General features: G+C 54.3%; 6 protein-coding genes across 6 annotated transcripts; 4 read left to right on the top strand and 2 right to left on the bottom strand.

Moving 5' to 3' along the window:
• Nucleotides 1-196: 196 nt before the first annotated feature.
• CCOS01_07703 (uncharacterized protein) lies at nucleotides 197-1,305 on the bottom strand (the record flags this gene model as incomplete). Its single annotated transcript, XM_060455866.1, has 2 exons — nucleotides 197-640; nucleotides 748-1,305. 2 exons carry the CDS (start codon nucleotides 1,303-1,305, stop codon nucleotides 197-199), a joined length of 1,002 nt encoding a protein of 333 aa, XP_060313758.1.
• A 2,255-nt stretch (nucleotides 1,306-3,560) lies between these two features.
• Nucleotides 3,561-5,828, bottom strand: CCOS01_07702 (uncharacterized protein; the record flags this gene model as incomplete). The annotated part of the gene is made up of 1 exon (XM_060455865.1): nucleotides 3,561-5,828. One exon carries the CDS (start codon nucleotides 5,826-5,828, stop codon nucleotides 3,561-3,563), a length of 2,268 nt encoding a protein of 755 aa, XP_060313757.1.
• Nucleotides 5,829-6,707: 879 nt separating this feature from the next.
• CCOS01_07701 (uncharacterized protein) lies at nucleotides 6,708-7,275 on the top strand (the record flags this gene model as incomplete). Its single annotated transcript, XM_060455864.1, has 4 exons — nucleotides 6,708-6,815; nucleotides 6,864-6,924; nucleotides 6,962-7,083; nucleotides 7,183-7,275. Coding segments are annotated over 4 exons (384 nt in total), but the record flags the coding sequence as incomplete, so codon positions are not given.
• Nucleotides 7,276-10,225: 2,950 nt separating this feature from the next.
• On the top strand, nucleotides 10,226-10,435 carry CCOS01_07700 (uncharacterized protein; the record flags this gene model as incomplete). Its single annotated transcript, XM_060455863.1, has 1 exon — nucleotides 10,226-10,435. The coding sequence occupies one exon, from the start codon at nucleotides 10,226-10,228 to the stop codon at nucleotides 10,433-10,435; it is 210 nt and encodes a 69-aa protein (XP_060313755.1).
• Nucleotides 10,436-12,975: 2,540 nt separating this feature from the next.
• On the top strand, nucleotides 12,976-13,323 carry CCOS01_07699 (uncharacterized protein; the record flags this gene model as incomplete). Its single annotated transcript, XM_060455862.1, has 1 exon — nucleotides 12,976-13,323. The coding sequence occupies one exon, from the start codon at nucleotides 12,976-12,978 to the stop codon at nucleotides 13,321-13,323; it is 348 nt and encodes a 115-aa protein (XP_060313754.1).
• Nucleotides 13,324-14,005: 682 nt separating this feature from the next.
• CCOS01_07698 (uncharacterized protein) lies at nucleotides 14,006-16,298 on the top strand (the record flags this gene model as incomplete). The annotated part of the gene is made up of 2 exons (XM_060455861.1): nucleotides 14,006-14,030; nucleotides 14,641-16,298. 2 exons carry the CDS (start codon nucleotides 14,006-14,008, stop codon nucleotides 16,296-16,298), a joined length of 1,683 nt encoding a protein of 560 aa, XP_060313753.1.
• Between the last annotated feature and the right edge of the window lie 2,237 nt (nucleotides 16,299-18,535).

Raw genomic sequence — 18,535 nt, 5'->3', positions numbered from 1 at the left:
ATATTTCCATATCCTTTTCCCCTTCCACAGAGAAACACGAGAGTCCGCGGTTGCTGAGCGTGCTCCGTGTCTGTGCTGCGTACATGAGCGTACTGTTGTTCCGGCAACCCTCTCGATCGTCACGCCAGGCCTCATCTCCGCCAACTTAAGGTTTCCTTTCTGATTCTAATCTCTGGTAATCACCCGGGTCCATCTTTCAGGCGCCAAGCACCCAAAGCTCCACGCCCAACACGCCAAACTTTTCGCCCTCATCGCTCAGAGGCTCGTTGCCAAAGGTGTGGCTGCGCCCGCTGTGCCCGCGGTCGAGGCTGTCGTCGAGCCACAGGCCGTAGTGACCGTCGCCGGCGCCGACGCTGAGGAAGCCCGTCTCGCAGTTGATGTAGTAGTCGTTGATGCCTGAGTACGGGAACGCCTTGAAGCGGATTGACTCGCTCGGCGCCGGGGACGGTGCGTTGTTGCGGTCGCCAAAGGTTGAGCGTGTCGGGCTGGCGACCGTGGTGATGCGCGTCAGGTTCGTCGTATCGGCGGAGGGCGGCGGGGGGAGGGGCGTGAGGGTTGAGGCGCGCCAGAGGAAGCATTCGCCGTTGCCAAAGTACTTGGACGCGGGGTGTGGATATTCGGAGAGGTAGGCGCCGAAAGTCTGGTCGTGGAGGAGCAGAGGATTAGCTTATTGCAATATTGAGGCCTTCGACTACGGTGACATGTCGGGCAAAGAGAAGAGCAGCCAAAAAAGAGGTTTCCACTTACGCCGCCTAGGTCGTCCCTCACGACTAGAACAAAACCGACTCGCCGGCCCTGGAATTCAGCTGCCTTTTGATATAGCGTTGCCAAGCTAGCACCGTCCTGCTCCAAGCTGTATATCAACCTCCAATCCTCCTTGATCCTAAGCCTTTCTGGGAGCATGATCCGGATCTCCTCGGCCACGCCGTGACTCAGGAGCCTGGCACTCTGCGAAGTGCTCTCCTTATAGCCGTGCAGAACAATGGGATCGAGAGGCGGTGGACGGAACGGGCTCGCAGTTCGAATGGGTTGGTGACTAGGGAAAAAAACACCATTGATGCCATCCTGGAAGCCCCCTCCACCGCCGCCGGCGGGCTCGGTTTGCGCGTGGGAGAGGTGTGAAGGCTCGTGCGGGTGCCCGTTGTGACCGTAGGACTCTGGAAGGTCGGAGGAGAAGCGGCGTATCAGACCGGACCACATTGTTGTGATGACAGAATTCGATAATGACGGTGCTGTAGAGGAAGAGTGGGTTGGCGTGTGGGCGCCGGAGGAGGATGGTGTTTCTGGAGGACTCTGGTAAGCCATCTCTCTTTCTCTCTCTCTGTCTTGATGTCCGGGTCAAGCCAGCATATGATGTCGAGACCGGCAGTGGGTGGTCGGACGTGGTGGGGTGGCTAGGTCCGGTTTTCAAGGGTGGACGTGGAGAAGATAGCGTGGCATATATGGGAACAGGTCGGTTGCGGTGGCCGGACAAGGGCTTATCATCGAGTAGACGTGCGCTATGTAAGAGTAGTCGAGGCGGCGGGGGAGCAACGGAGGGCAATGTGGTGCTCGCTCTCTCTGTTCCTCTCTCTCCCTTCCAGCTAAGGGTATGTGCTGAACGAAAACGACAGTGGTTTTATTAAGGGCGGCAGCTTGTAAGCAAAAAAGAAGAAAAAAGGGAGATGGGCTGAATGGCTTGGGCTGTTCGATTTGGTGTCGTGTTGATTAGGCAAGGCGAGTAGAAAGTGGCCGGTAAGGAGGTTGAGTAGGGTAATCCGAGAGTAAGCTAGGTCGTTGGACAACGGGGCTTGTCACCGGTGCAACTTTTAGCTTTCGGCCAACGGTGGTGAGTTCGGATCGGTCCCGCCGCAGAGGTATGGGGTTGGCCCGTAGGTTACACACCGAGGTCTATCTGTAGATATATGGAAGTATTTGTGGATAGGAATTTCCGTAAGCAGGACGGGACGAGGAGTCGGAGGAAAGTCTCCAGTCTGTTGTTTGTTGCGTGATGGGGTCGTTTATTGGGATGCTGATGCAACGGGGAGGAGCGAGAGATTCTGTCACTTCGCGATCACTAAGTTAGGCCAGTGCCGCTAGTTCGAGGTTGAATTTCTTATACAGAAGGCGGGCAGTGAATATCTTTTCTTTTCCTGGTATCTTTATCTTTGGGTACCTTGAGCTGTGCCTAGCCTCCCTACCTTACCTTGAGGTGCCCAAGGTAGGTAGACAGCGGTGGACTGACCCTTTGACGTAACGCCCAAGTTACCTCGGTGTGGTGTGTACGGGCACGGTGCATTGGCTTGCCCCCGGGGCTTGACGTCGTTGGAAGCTGTCGACGGCTGAGTGGTCGCCGCCGAATGAGGGGTAATTAGGTGTTTGACCTCTCTGGACTACCTAAGGGAGTACGCAACTAATCCTACCCAATGCACAGCGAGGTTGCTTTTACGTCTTGTTCCTTGACTTTGGCTGCTTTCTTGCCATGTGTCAGCACCACCCACAACACCAACCACGCATGAGCTGTGTAGGTATTACCTGACCTGGCAGACATTCAGACGGCAAGGTACGTAACTATGACAGATGTCCCGGGACGGGAAGTGCAAGTGGTGTGATTCGACAGGGGTTCGCGACCAACAGCGCAGCTGCCGGCGCCACTTCATGCCAGCTGTTCATCACGGGACCGAATTGTTCCTTATCAGTATCCGTAATATTCAGACTACCTAAATAAGATAGGCCCATTACCTAAGGTAAGGCGGTACGGTACGTACAAGCCCACTTGCATCCCAAATTCATGCTTCTTTTTCCTGCCGGCCACCCCCGGCCGGGCGCCCGGACGGCCGGTCTCGTCTCCGGTTACGTACAAGTCGCAGCCATTCATGTCGTTTTACCCTAGCATTACTTGATGGAATGGGCACAGAGTACACGCAGGCATTTCTGATTCCTTACTGTTACCACATTCCGAAGGATAACGAACAATTCAGGAATCAGTCATGTCACAGCAAATCATGTTGCGGATGGCCGTTTTATACGGACATATTTCAACGGGGTAAGTTTTCACTTTGTAGGATTCATCTAACAAAACCATTACAGTGGAACAGGCTTTGTGCTGCTCCTCCCCCGGCCGTCGCAACCCGCTTATAAGAAGCTGGGCAGGGAAGCCGGGAATGAGTATGGGGTGTCTCATGGCCAAGAAGTTTTGACTTTTGCTTCGTGAGAAGGGAAGAGAACAGGAAAAAAGAAGAAAAAAAAGGATGCTCAGAAGACATGAACACGGGTGTTGTGATCTGTCTCCTCCAAAACACCAAATACACCACAGTCGGTCCCCAAATGAAAATAAAAGGGTCCCTTCATTTTTTGGGCGGTATCCTTCATCATACCCTCTCATCTCAATCTCTCTCATATCCATATCAACCATATCACCAGCCGTGGCTGTTCCTCAAATGCCCCTACCCATATCGCGTGAAATCGTTCCCTTCACATAGTGGTTGACCCAATCTCTCTCAACCCTCCTCATCTCCAACGTTTGTACAAGTAGTGAAAGATGTGTTTTGGTAATACATGATAAAGAAATCCCCCTCCCCTTACAACGCCTTGCCAACGCTGTTCTGGCTTCCTCCACTAGGCCTCCTCACGACATTCTTCTTCTGCTCTCCGGCCCGGTACCCTGCAACCGGGCTCTCGGCGCCCTCGTTGCGATATCCAGGTCCGCTTGAAGGCCCAACATCTGGCCCTGGATCACTCCAGCCGTCCATGCTCACACCACTGCTATACTTTGAGCTGAAGCTGTCCGCGCGCGTGTGAGCGTTGCCGGGTACGCGCGGTGCGCCTCCGCCGACCTGGCTGTAGTTGCTGCTGGCCTGCGTCAACCGGCCACCGCTACTGCTACCGAGACTGCTGCCCAGTAGCTCAGGTCTTTCCAGGTCAAACGGATCAGATCGGAACTTGTTCCGCCTCGTTGCGAAGCTCTCCACGCTCTGCATCGAGTCTCGGTACATGGAGTCCAGGCGCGGAGAGTAGGTTGAGCCGCTTGGCGGCCTGGTTGTGGTACCGCCGACAGAGGTTCCTCTTGACCGGCGTACATCAGCGACATACGTTGATGACGGTTTTCTTGCGGCCGCGGGTGCCGATATGGCATTGGCATCAGAGAAGGGATTGTTGTCATTGCCATTGCCCGGGTTGGCCACGGCGAGTGGTGCCGGCTTGGCCGAGTTATGAGGTAACGCGTTGATATCAGAAAAGGGGTCGGCGGAAGCGTTGTCGAAGTTCAGTCCCAGGCCACCGAGGAAGTGATCGGCGGAGCCGGCGCTGCCTTGGTTCCGGCTCACTCGCCGCCTCTGAGCTTCCCGTTCAACCTCCCTGTCGTCCATACCCAAAAGCGTCAAGAAGTCGGGTTGTCCTGGCGCGGCCGCTTTCCTCTCGCTCATGTTGCGAGCTGAGGCGAATGGGTCCTTTTCGACATTCCTGTCGCCGCGGAGTCGCCAATTGAATTTCATATCCGCCGTCAACCGTTCCCACCAGTCCTTGACCCGATCCTTTGTGGTAACGACGTCTCGTGGTCCGCCATGGTTTGATAGAGATGAGCTGTTTCGGCTGTGCTGGGAGATATTCATAAACTGAGCGCGGTCATTTGTTGAGCCGCTATCCCGGTTGCGTGAGACCAATCCACCGAACTGGCCGCGGAATCTCTGAAAGTTATAGCCAAGCGCGGCCTTGAGCTTGGCTGAGCGCGGTGTTGGGCCCAAAGATCCTCTGTCAATGACATATGACGAGTTTTCCCTGAAGCTGGGATCCGTGGACAACGGAGTAAGAAGCGTGCTCCGACGCTTCTTCAGCAACCTCTTCCGCCAGAACCAAAGCAGGAACCCCAGCAAGCCAATTACCGCCACAGCACCAACAACACTCGAAGCAATCACAACAGGGGTTGCCACGCCCCCAGATCTGCTGCTCGAAGCAGGAGCTTGACTGGTCGTAGGAGCATCGTTCCCTGTTCCTGCCTCGCCTGCGGCAGTACCCGGGTTCAGGGGCGGCGAAGGCGCAATAGCCCCAGCGCCTGCTCCTGCGCTGCTCGTAGGTGAGGGTGATGGGCTGATATTGCTGAAAAAAGCGGGGGGCGCTTGAGAAGGAGTTGGTGTTGGGACTGCGTTGGCATCAGTCTGGCTGGTTACTGGAACAGGTGGCAACACGACTGGGGCAGGTATTGAAGAGGAAGAAGAAAAAGATGAGGCGGGGGGGAAGATCTGGGCTGGAGTAGGAGGAGAACTCTGCGCAGGAATAGCGGGAATGTTTTGGAAAGTAGGAATCGTCGCCGGCGGTTCAGCGTCAACGATTGGAGGCTGAGAAGAAGAAGACGTTGATACTGCTGGAACCGGCGGCGGCGGCGGAGGTGGAGGAGGACTCGATACGACTGGAGCAGGCGGCGCTTGTGTCTGCTGCAGAGGCAGTGGATTTGAAGATGGGGTGTTCACTACTGGAGGAGGGGGAGGGGGAGGGGGAGGAGGAGGTAATGAGGAGCTCGTCGTACTCGCTGAACTAGTGGTCAAAACAGCTGGTGGTGGTGGCGGCGGCGGTGGTGTTGTTTGCGGTGGTGGAGGAGGCGGCGGCGGAGGAGCAGGAGCGAGCGTTGCAACTGCTGGAGGCGGAGGCGGTGACGAGCTCACTTGCGGAGGGGGTGTCGATCGCGTCGTCGAGTGTGTTGTCGATGTCGAGTGAGACGTACTCGTCGAGGCACGTTGCTGGTTGTTCGACTTTGACTTATTCCCATTCCTCGGCCTCGCCGTACACCTCTTGCCATTGAAAGTCGTGATGAAAGCCCCATCCGGGAGGTTCGCGTTCCGATTTGGACTCGACATTGCTGCAATATGTTGCGATTCCAGTCGCAAAAAACTGAATGGTTTCGAGAACCGAACAAGGACCCCGAGTCGGGTTTGAAGAAAATAGACTGATACTAGGAGAAGCCTAGCCGGCCATCTAGGTCGATTCGCAAAAGCTCATTAGGAACCGGTTCCTTCTGAAGCATAAACGGCGTGAGAGCCGTGAGAAAGTCAGTTCTTCCGTGGACGAATACACGTGTAAGCAAGGAACACTGCGCGCAGACAGTCTCAAGGGTGAGACTGTGTCGTCGAAGATCCAAGTCGTCAATGTCGTCGAAGTAGTCGTTCTCGGTATCGAAGCGAATAAACAAGACGCTGAGAATAGAAAAGAAGCAATCACCAAGCTAGTTGGGAGACGAAGAAGATGAAAAGTCGAAAAAGGCGTGAGAAGGGTGTCACGAAGAGAATCGAAGGTGGTGGTGGTAAGGAAGAAGACGAGGAGGGTGATCGGGGTAAAGGGAGTGTAAGAGACTAAAGGAGGGTATGGCAGGGTAAGGTATGGTCGGGCAAGGTTATGGTTAGGTATGGTAGGGAAGACTAAGAGAGGACCAGCCAGGGCCTGGTCGGGAGTAGTTTGGTATGGACCGGTTTGGACTGGTACGGCAGGGTCTGAGTCTTGACTGAGGCTCGCGGGATGTCTCTCCGATCGTGCGGGACAGGGACCACACACACCTCTTTCTGGACCTCTCACAAACAGAGACGGGCACCGGTTTGCAACATGCAAGCAGGCACTTGCGTGTTACATGATATAGCATGGACCACAGGCGTGTGTACTGTGGTATTGAGGACCGAAGTGTATCCCATCAACCGGGGGAGGTGAGCACCGTTGAGTCTTGAGGGAGTAGGGTTATCCGTGGACCGTACAGGCTATCCGTACTTCACAATGAGGAACTCCATACAGAGAGGAGAAGGAGAAGGAGGAGGAAGAAAAAGAGCGGTAGGCGCCGAGCGACAGCGTTACTTCGGGTACGTCTCCTTACTCTAATCGAGGACGACCAAAGTGACAGACCCTAGACCATGACTGGACCAGAGGCAGAACTAGACCAGAACAGACTCCAGGCCAGGCCAAACCAAAGTCACCAAACCCAAGTAAGGTACTAAACCCATGACAGGGCGCCGAGGACGGGCATGCAAGTCTGCAGCCGCTCCAGCTGCAAATGCAAGGCATGCCGCAAGCTCGCAAGATCAGGAACTTGAAAGATGGCTTTGCGTCCTTGGCCTTTGGTATCCATCCGTACACTAGTACGATTCCAGACGCAGCCTCCCTCAAGTTGGTTGTTTGACTCGACTTGAACCGACTCGTGGAACGGACTCTCTTTCTTTCTCATAACAGGAAGGGAAGCGGCGGCGACAGCAGCGGCAGCAGCAGCGGCAGCAAAGCACGGGCATTGATGGTGTCTGTCGCAGCGCAGCATGGAAGGATTGATCAATGTTTGATGGATCTCTCCTCTCACAGTCTCACACACATCTCTTTCTCGGGCGCATCGCGGGATTGATCCAACGGGCATTGGTGGCCGTGTCTGAGAAGGTTCCTTTGGGAAGAGAGTGACAGGACGTAGTTGCTGCAGCGCTGGGACCCGGGTATTGATGGACGAATCATGATAAGAGTGGAAGCGTAGACGCATCAAGATGGGAACCGATACTGCAGGGATGGGGTCTGACCTTGAGAGACAGAGAGACAGAGAGAAACAGATACGTGAACGTTGTCCAATAACGGCTGTGAAGGGTGAAGCAGCGACAGGAATGGGACTGGGAAAGAGGGAGGAGGAGGAGGAAGAGGAAGAGATGGAGTGTCCAGTCCAAAAACGGCGACCCCCCTGTCTGTAACACACCTGAAGCACGAGAACCCGCCTCCAAGCAACCCCAGGCACGTTCCAGACCAGGGGCCCCCAGCCTCACGACGCAGCACACTAGTAATCACTACCGACCTACAAGTTCCTGTCCAACGACTTTACTGTGTAGAGAGTGCCAGAGTACCAGGGAGTCAGGAAAGGTATTCTCTTTTGCGGTGTTCCTGTGTGTAGAGAGTAAGTAGAAGATAGTATGGAAAATGTATGGACAATAAGCTCTCGACTCTACATTCTTCATTGGACTGGTGGTTGGGTTCACCGTCCACCGTTCCTTTGCGGTCTGCGGTCTGCGGCTTGCCTGTGACAGTCTAACGCTAAACACGTTGGTTGGCGGCCCCTCCACACCTCGTTTTCCTTGCTTCACTTGAAATCTCATGCCAGACATGCCAGAACCATTTGTCGACTTGCGCTACAAATGACAAGCTTACCGGTAGTTCTCACCTTGGTTGATGATGATACGGGGTGGTCACTACCTACCTAGGTAAGTACCTATTGTCAATACGTACCTATCTACGTACCGGCCGTTACCCCTGCATAAGTCTCGTCTGTGGCGCCGAACCGGCCAACTGCGCGCCTGCCTTGGAAACGCCGCAACTGCAAGACATCTTGGTGGCAGATGCCCTGTGGTGTATGGGGCCTTCCCGTTGCAGTCGCAGCGCACCCGACTGGGAAAGGGAACACTCCACGTCTTGCCGGGGTGGCATTGGCACTTTCCATGCTCTGTCGAATTCCATGATCCATCTGCTGCACACTTCGAATGCCAGCGAGTCCTTCTCGCCATTGTTCGGGTGTAACCCGACGAACCTCCCTTTTTGTTTATGGACTGTTGCATTTCGAACAAGAGTCGGAACGATACTTCTCCGTCTCCAGCAACACCGAGCTCTTCAACGTCCATGCTCGTCTATCTGGCGTCATGCACCAGAAGCGGCGGAACATCACCACCAGACATACACGCAATATATGCGCAATAAACTCGAGATACTTGGGCTATATCTGACGTACCTGCGTATCCAAAGTACCCGTTACTGCGTACGGATGCCTAAGGTACACCAAGAACCCACATACGTAAACGAATACACGTGTAGATGAATCATGGGTGGGCAACAGCAACGGGCAAGTCAGACCAGATCAGGTGCGTGCGTCTCCAAACCCCTCCATTTAATTAATCTATCTCGAGTTTATTTCTCCTGCCTGCGGATACCACCAAGAAGTCATCGCGAAACTTCTCTACCCCGGCACGCCGCACAACGCTGCTTCGGAACATTCTTGGCTTTCCCCCTCGCCCACTGCGCGGTTGGCCCCTCATTCCTCATTCTCCGAAAGTTCCCCCCTCGTCAGCGTCAAAAGTCGTCTGTAAATAGAATCCAGTCTACCCTACTCCGTACGCCCTCTCGACCATGATCTCTCAAACAAATATGCGGCCCGCACTCACCGCTGGCCTGGCCCAGGGCAGTGGCCCGCCCTTCTCGCCTGTCGTGCACATCCGGAGAAGGCCTGCCGTGGCATTCGCGACTCCTGCTCCTTCTCACTGGTTCCCAGGCTCCCAGTTGCAACTCGCTCCCTTTTCGGCTGCATGAGACACCATCCAACGCTCCTGTGCCCACCAGCCCGCAGGAAACAAGAAACACCATGCACGACGCATCGCCTCATTGAGCCGCTTCAAGAGAAGCGGAGTCGTAATCATTGTCGTCGTCGTCGTCGTCTAGATACGCTTCGACCGAACTGCGGACATATTACCACACCTCTACCACTCCCATCCTCATGTCGTGGTTGGCCGTCTCTTGCAAAGGCCCTTTCAACCAAACTCCAAATTCCGTCCCTCCTTCGGCCAAACCCCGACTTTGATCGATTCACCTCATATTGCGAGCATGGATGTCACAGGCAGACAGAGGTCTGAAGGGACTCTCTGCTCGGTCTTTTGTGCACTTGGACTATCAGAGCACGACTGAACCCTCTCAGACTCAGGACCCTTTGCCATCTACAATTCCTACTCCTCATCATCATGTCCGCCAAGACCGCACCATTGCTCAGTCTTGACTGGCTTCTCAAGGTCTATGGTCACAGGTGAATTAAGTCTGTCATGTCCACATGTTGCAAGCAAGCCCCCTGGTCCCCATGACCTCGTGGCATAACCACCCAAAGTGGACGCTTGAGATGGCAGCCCCGCAGGCTCTTCCCAGACTGGTCTACGAAAGCGAAGACCACCCCGCAAGCCGTTTCCAAGAGACTCTTTTCACTCTTTTCATGGTCTTGGCCCGTCTTGCCCGCAATTGCACCCGGCTACGGCCTGCCCACTGGGGAGGCACGCTGCACGGGGGTAGTCACTAGCGACCGAGACGTCAAACACCCCAGGGGCTAGTCGGTCGATCATTGAATTGACACGGGTATCCCCTGGGAAAACATGGCAAAGTGTCTGACTGTGACCCGTGTTACTGTGTAGTGTACAGATATTTTGCGCGCCGTTTTGCCCCAACTTTCCAAGCAGCAGCCGGGAAACGGATAAAGTTGTTCCCTCCATGTACTGCCATGTACAAGGTGTCGTCGAGTTGGCGACGTCTCGGATATCGACATGAGAGAATGTGCACAACCTTTTCCAAACGTGCTCACCAGCACAGGCTGCACAGCACAGCCCAAATACCTCACGGCCGCTTTCGCGCACACCGAGTATATAGTGCCGATTTTGCCACTCGACGTCGCAAGGCTCAGACTCTTGGGTGTGTTGCGCCCGTTCTGTGAGGAATTCTTTTTACGTTTGACAGTTATCCCAAGGTCTTGAATCCATAAAAGTGGTCGATCATGTTCGGGCTGTCAATCCTCCTGACATGGTCAATGCAAACTTTGTAAAGTTAACGAAGAGGGGGATCTTCACTTCCGATGATGCATATCAGCGGAGGAGGAACAGGGCATAGGGCTTAATAGAGTGGCACCAAGCTTAAAGAGAAGATCAAGACTCATGAGCTGACTCCAAGAGAGAGAAGACGACCCCGGCCGGCTCAAACACAGGCCGAGCTTCCTCACCCTCCGTGCTGGCCCCCCTACCCTAACACCCCATATGACGAGACATTACTCCGTAACCATTACCCAATATTGGAGGCGCTTTTTTGCAGTGCACTCCATAACGTGTTTGTTGTGTTTTGCCTCCTGTGCTAGATCCCCGGATCATCAAACAAATGATGAACAACCATAAAACCGAGAAAGGAGTGAAACTCGACGACCACAAACATTTTCTTGCAGGGGCGACGTCAAAACCCCGTCAGTAGTTCACATTGCAGGTGTGTCGTCTGTAGCGAAGGTTAGAAGTTGCGACTCCATATCTCAAGGGCCCGGACACCAGAGACTCAGGACGACGTCTTGGACAGAGATAGACACGTCGTCGGATTCTCACGAGAACTGCTTACTTCGTGGTGTCTTGAAAGCGATTGGTTCCCACGGATTGTGGGACTAGTTCGACATATGTTCGACACTACTGTCGTAGAAAAAGGTCAGATGGATTTCTTACATGACGGGCTGGCCGACAGCAGCAGTCAAGAAGTCCCCGTGCTAGTTCAACTAACTATACGGGGAAAAGACAGGACGAACGAACGAGTGACAACGTGAAAAGTCAATCAATCCTCGAGGACGGGTTCACCAGTCTTGGGCTTTGGAGGGGAAGGGAGAAAGGGGCTGTGCAGATTTGCACTGGCTTTTCTGCTTCCTCCCACACCCCCTTGGCTGCAGTAGGCCGAAACGAAGTATGCGTACGTATGCAGACATTGACAGTGACAGTGACAGTGCTCTCGTGTTCGTGTGTGAGTCTCGCTGAACCTTTAAACCCCATTATCTCCATTGCCCAGGTTCTCATGGTATTGTTGGGACATTGGCCGGAGATCGCAGTAGGTTGCTAGTGTCACTGATATGATGTGCAGGTAAATGGCTCGAGAGTAAGCTTAATGTTGGGTATTAACTTCCAACCCAATGAGCCGTTTAGGCATAATGAAGGGACCCAGATAGAAAGAATAAAGGAGCAATAGCATGAGGTGTTGAATTGATGGTCCCCATCTATCCATATGCCCCCCCCCCCCCTTCCCCCCTTCACTGGGTTTGCCCAGATCGCAGGTCCAGTGTGTGTCCCTGGGCGCGCGGGAAATCTTTGAAACCAAATGAATGAAAGAAGCCTGAAGGTGCATTTAGCATAAGAAAGGCGGGGGGAGTGGGAGGAGGAGGGGAGGACAGAGGGGAAAAGGGCTTCTCGGCGCGAGTTCTGTCTTGGGGTTGATGGTGTCTCACGTCGCGGCGCTCCGCTCTGCACGCTAGAGCAGCCCCCGAAACACGGGAGCCCGCACCGGACGGTCGGGACAGGAAGACACCACAGCTTCGGGGCATTTTGTAGCCTATGTTGACTGAGATGTTCCCGACTGATGGATGATGATCTGGTTGAGGCTACACCACCATCCTCCCTTTACGGCCACAGTCTAACGAAGTCCGCGCAAAAGTGGCCGCCCGGCAACACCCTTACAGGAAGGGAAGAGGCAGACGTCGTTCTCTGTTCAGTATGCATAACAGAGGAACGGTAGGTACACTTTCACTCCATGCCCGGACTTCTACAAATGTTCATGGCATCTACACAGCATACGTACGGCATGCCCTCACGCCAAGACAAAACAAATTGATAAGGCGGCTAGCGTGTAGCGGAATGCATGACGTCGGGATCTGTCTTGTCCTTGTTCGGATAATGGCATCAAGCCGGGTCCACCATGCGGCGGAGCGGCCGGGCTCCAGGTCCCGGAGCGTTGGATACCGTCCCGTCGGTGGGGGCCCCACGCACTAGGTTGTGCCGCCATGTTTCTCCGATCCCGCTCGTGACTAAGCAGGATTTCGGTAATGGCAGCCCCCCGCCGCCCACTGCCTCCCCACCGTTGTCGATGAGCTCCTCGCGGAAACATGGACCGGAATGCCGCCATGAAAAGAATCGGGCCCAACCGGCCAAGATGGAGAGAATGACTGTGGCCTCAGCTTTGGGTTGCCCGGCGCTGTTGGAACTTGAAGGCTATCTCCCACACTCGGCTCTTGTGCATCTGCATTCCTAACTTCTCAATGGAGCTCAAACCCGAAGAAAAAGGCCCTTAGACAGGGCCCCTCAATCACAATCCCCTCTCGCGCCATTGTTGCCTTCCAATCGCCTCGCACGACATCAAATCACAGCCTTTGGTTGATCTGCATACGTAGTAATTAGGTCCCAGGGTCGAAGAACAAGACCAAACCAACACAGACGAAATGCGCCAATTGACCTATGGGATATGGCGCAGGCCCCAGGAGATGGAGCCCACAGAGCTGCAGTCCTGCAGAAACACTGCATTTGGTTGCACTTATACGTTGTGGGTTGTGGGTCGTGTGTTCTCCGTTGTGGTTCCAACAAGCAAGAAGCAGGCTCCAGCAAATGGTACGAATTTGCCGCTAAAGGCAAAGTGCGGTGGGCGAAAGAAAGAGGAGGTATCCAGCATCTGGACAGACGCCGTTTGAAGCGAGAGCTTGGCGGACCATTGAATGCAAAGTTGTCCGTTGTTGGAGTGTGTTTCCCATTCAATGCGGATCTGTCTGGCGGTGCTCTCACAGTACAGTTCCGTCGCCAGGGGTCTCGTGCTTGAGGTGCCCCATTGACTCAAGACTGACCAGGCAGGTAACGGGGGCCTGCGTAAATGCTCTACCAACTGCGTTTCTTGTTGCTTCCTCTGCGTGCCCTGCGCGCTCTCCTGAGCTCTGGATTCCTTTCCTTCCCTTCCTCGTCCGTATGTGGGTGTTTGTGTGTATCCCCTTTCCCCTCACCATCCGGCCTCCTACATTCTACACCATCCAAGTCCCACTATCTTCTTCTTTTTCCTCCCAGCTACCTGGGTCGGAATGTGTACATGTTTCCTCTTTACTCGTATGCAGCACCTGTCATCTTTTGACTTTGCCGACTGGACAGCGCTCCTGAAGGGTTGATCGGCGTCAAATCAGTAAAATATCAAAACCTTGTCAACAGGCACTGAATACATCGCTCTGCATTGTGCAACGGTATCTCGAACGAAGCAAACCAAGGCTTCGACCCCGCTCGACGTCGCGTATACCCGTACCTTACCTTATTACCTACTCAAAAAGACCCCACCGCTTTTACCTAGTGCTATCGCCGGCCGGACCACCACACTTCCCCGTCCTGTTTCCTCTACCTACCCTCCCGTCGCCTCATCTCACATCACACGTTCTATCTGCTGGGAAATCATAGCAAAAAAGTCGTGCCATCTCGAAAAACCACTATCGGAGATTTTAGCTTTGATCTTTTACGCCAATATGTTTGGCACATATCCCGCCCTGGGTGAGTTTACAATTTCATTGAGTGCAGCCAGTGTCGGTCATTATCTCATCTACCTTTTTCTGAATAAGACGAAAATGACAATGCTTTGTGACCCTTTTGGCGCCTTTCCCAGACGTCTATTGTGCGATGGCGCCCCTATTCGTTGCTGAGCGCAAGTTGTCATCCGTTTCTCCCTCACCCCATTCTACTTCATCGTTCCCTCTGCAGCGTCTTGCCTCTGCATCATCCTCTTCTTCACAAGTAACATTATCCTACCGTACCCTCCATCAATGCCTTCACGGCTTATCCTACTCCAACCTTAAAACACAGAAGCCGTCAATGCCGTTATCTGTCGTGATCCTGCAACGGGAGCCCATCCCTTCCGCGCTTGATCTACCTCCATTCTTTGGCACCGCTTCCTTGGCGGTCCGTTCGCGGGGTCGCCTGGTCTCGGCCGGCGTCCGCTTTCTGTCGCCCGAATTTCGTCTCACCCGGCAACTTTCATTTCTCAGTGTTCAGCCAATGGTTTAAACGGGAGCCTCTCACACATCTTGGGACTGCTAGGGCTATTGCGGCACTCGGATACTCTCGAGTGTTCATCAAGTATGTCATCCTAACAATAGCTTGCTAGCAAATCTGCCCACCGCAGTCAAGATCGACCCGAAAGATATCCCACCTCCAACGCCAGTCACTCTGCCACAGAGCCGGCCTCAGCTGGATGCTCCGTCGACGACGCCGGCGAGCCAGAAGAAGCCATTGACATCGGTCCTGCAGGACATTTATCGCCCCGGAGACATCAACACCGCCATATTCGACGCTTTGGGGGTACACCTCATCCCGGATGCTCCCACAGCGGATCTCATTCCCGATTCCGCTTACCTGCCCGACTTTGAAGGCTGGGGCAAGCTCTCCCCTGAAGAGGCACGTGAGAAGAACGCGGAAACCCGAGTGGTTCTGAACAATGGCGTTCAGTCGCCCGGCTGCCAGACCTTTCTCGACCGTCAGCGTGAGCTATCTCACTCAAATGAGGATGCGTTCCGTACCGTGAGGCGCATCCCCGCGCCCAAGGGGCAGCAGCAGGCACGCCTAGGCAACTCATACGAGTTCTTTAGGTGCCTAGAGGCCTTCACTACGTATTGGGATGACCCCACGAACCTCTATGTGCATACCGAGGAGGTGCAAGAGGCCAAGGATGTCACCGCCGACGGCGACAGGACCGAGCGGGACAACCCAAAGACCCCGGAACGACCTCGCATCTTCCGCACCTCGACCGGCTCGTCGATGCCAGGCGAGTACCGCCAGAGCTTGTTAACAGCCTTCCTCAAGCTTGTAGCATATGATTTCGGCTGCAACGTCTCAGCTCCCCGGACAGAACCCCGTCTGCATATCACCAGCGGGCCCGCGCCTTCGTCGCAAACGCAGCTCTCCAAGCGCACGCAAGCAGCCGCCGCCGCCGCTACCCCGAGGACGTCGTACTTCGCCTCCGGATGCACCTTCATCTTCCGGACCCCTCGCACGCGCGAAGCGGCCCGGCAGGGCATCGTAGAGGGGCCCCTCGCCGCCGTCTCGGCGCGCGCGAGCATCTCGTTTGATAAAGAGAACGAAGAGGTCATTGACCTGGCCCGCGAGCTCGTTGCCGCTCTTCTCACGGCCCAGCACCGGGCGCGCGAGGGCAAGACGGAGAAGAAGTTTGGCGACGGCGCGTGGTGGACGACGAAGCCGCGCTGGGGCGGCGGGTCCGGCGGGCCCATTGGGCGTGAGGTCGAACGGGACGCCATCCAGGGCGACAAGGACGACGCCGCCTCTGCTGCCGGGGCTGCTACCTCCGGCTCCGGAGAGAGGGGCCAGCCCGCCGCTAAGAAGCCGCGCAAGAACATGTCTATCTACGACAACTATCGCATGGTCCGCCCGCCCTCGGCCAGCTGGGACCGCAAGACGCGCTACGAGGCCATTGGAAAAGTCAAGGGCGTCGGGTACGACGACGTCTACGTGATTAGCTCGCTGTTCCACCACATTAGCGTCCTGCGCGTGCGCGTGCCGGAACGGCTTCTCGAGGTGCTCGAGGGCGCGGCCGAGCAGACGGTCGGCCACGATGGTGTCCGCAGGAGCTGGGGACAGGTTGAGGCACGCCGGAGCCCGTGGTATGATTTCTTCGTGCTCGAGGAGCGGCTTGAGGCTATGAAGCTTGTTTGGTCGCTCATGGGCTGGCTGATGAGAAAGCCTGAGGAGGAGGAGGAGGCGGTGGAAGTGAAGAAGACGGAGGAGGATGTCAAGATGGTCGATGCTTGAGATGGGACAAGAAGGGGGAGAAGCATGTTGGATGAAGTCGGAGAGGGGCGATAATGAGAGGGAGAGAAGGAAGAACATTTTTACACTTCTGGACATGGCTTGATAGATGGCTGACAATGTCAAAAGACCAAATTATATTGAGCTTTATCCTCGCCATTGTGTGTCATCTTTCCATATACGGCTGTTGTACAAGCTATACACACCCATTGTCGTTGTGCGTGTCGACTGGCAACGGGTATATCTTCAACTCAACCTAAGCTGACAAAATCATGATCCCATGCCCTGAGCGAAAAGTCTTCTTAGCAGCAGCAGAATTGTACCCCATCGCCAGCCCTTCAAAGAGACAGTATATATGCAACATGGTCATCAGCGCACCGAGGTTGTTCAACGTCTTTGGGAACCAGGCTATCTTTCCCTTCTGGAGTGGCTAGATCATCCCTTCGACTTTATCTCTCACGATCCTCACGTACTGAAACCAGTTTCCCAATTTCGACTTTTGAATTTCTTTTCTATCAGAGTGAGTGAGTGAGAGAGAGAGACATGGGATGAAGTTAATCTGCCATTCATCCTCCCAAGCCAAAATCATTGGCTTGGCTTTCTGGTCTGTGATAGGCAAGGTTCATGCACCATTGGAGCTTCCTCGGTCATCTGGGCTGACCATGTTCAGGCTGTCGGTATAATAAGTAGTCTTTGTATATGCATCTTGAGAGGCTACAACAAAAAGCATTTGGGGTTGGAATGATGACTAGACCTTGAGATAAGCCCGGTGTCTCGATGTACCACTGAGGTGATGATGAAGATGTCGGAGCTTGTTTGCTCACAGTATTACCCCAAGATGTTCGCTGAGAACTGTGTCATGAAACCGACTTGGCGAGAATATCAATTACTTCCCCAAACTAGAGCAGTCCCGTCTACGCAGGAGTACTGCAGCACATAAAGCGTTTATACAGTGTTTCCCACGGAAAAAATATCTCTACAAGAACGCTCCTTGCCTCGTGCAGCACTGCATCTCATGATCTAAGAGGAAGTGCTATAGGTCAAGCTACACAACACATCACGATGAAGGCGGCACGCGCTCCATGCAACTTGATCACTTGAGGAGCAGTGCGTAAACGTAAAAGTCCAAAGGCCTCAAGCCTGAGAATGCAGATGTCGACGGTATGCCGACAGGGCGATCCCTTACATATTGCATCCAATTTCTGGCCAATCAACGTTCCCTCTCGACACTGAGAGTCTAGAATGCATTGAAATGGCAATCCAACTATGTGACAATCTGGTGTGTTCATCAAAGACATGCTACTGCAGGCGGTCCACCCCGCTCAGTTAGGAGAAATGGTTACGAAACGTCTGTCTCGCGGGCTTCCACTGCAAACTAGGGCCATCGCGGCAGCGCCACCGGGGCCGTTCAACACTTACATATTTGGATGTCGTATCCCATCGATTGATCGAGCTTATAGCATCGTGTGATTGAGCTCCCTGCGCCTGAAAGGCTTTGACTTGGCGGTTGACTAAAGCAATGAAGCCGGTGGGCTGGTTTCGACGGAAGTGGCATTCGGATACGAAAGCTGAAAAGCCTCAAGATTGTAGAGATCACGAGTTTAGACATCACCGCATCTAAATCGGGCATCGGGATCCGTTGAGCTGAGCCGAAGACACTGCTAGCAGGATGATGGATCATGAATGAGACCGCCCCAGAAGTAAGGAGCAGAGTGAAGAAACCGCCAGACTAGGCGATGAGGCCCGCTTGATCTGATTTCTCCGAGACCTGGTTCCGGACGAAATTCGAGAAAAATCATCTTTTGCAGGCGATGATAGCCCATTTACCCTAAATCGAGATCAAAATGTGGGAAAACGTGAACCTGAGACCTGTGATATGCTGGTGTATCAACCTTAAGGTCGGCTAACCACACTCTTGGGCGGCAGAAGCCCACCGTGTCTAGTGGTGACGGAAGATGCCACAAGGTCACGATGCGTGCGGTGAATCTCGGTCTTAGTTTGATGTCCATTGGCCCCGATGGTAAGGATGAATGTCCCGGGACGACGGCGCCATGCAGCCAAGCACCAGAGGCGTGGGACAAGATGCCCACGAGGCTTGGTAGAATGCTATGCGCCAGCCGAACGTTGGACTTTTAGCCCATAGCCACGTCTCTCGTAAGTCGACAACTTGGTGTCCAATCGATTTCAGCCACGTTCCCGGGGGTGGTGTTTAGCTTTGGTCTGCTCAGAGACATGGTCGT

This window comes from Colletotrichum costaricense, assembly GCF_030867565.1.
Source record: "Colletotrichum costaricense strain IMI 309622 chromosome Unknown Scaffold_7.1, whole genome shotgun sequence".
Lineage (NCBI taxonomy): Eukaryota > Fungi > Ascomycota > Sordariomycetes > Glomerellales > Glomerellaceae > Colletotrichum > Colletotrichum costaricense.
Note: the sequence above shows the minus strand (reverse complement) of the source record. Positions and strands in the feature narration are given on the sequence as shown.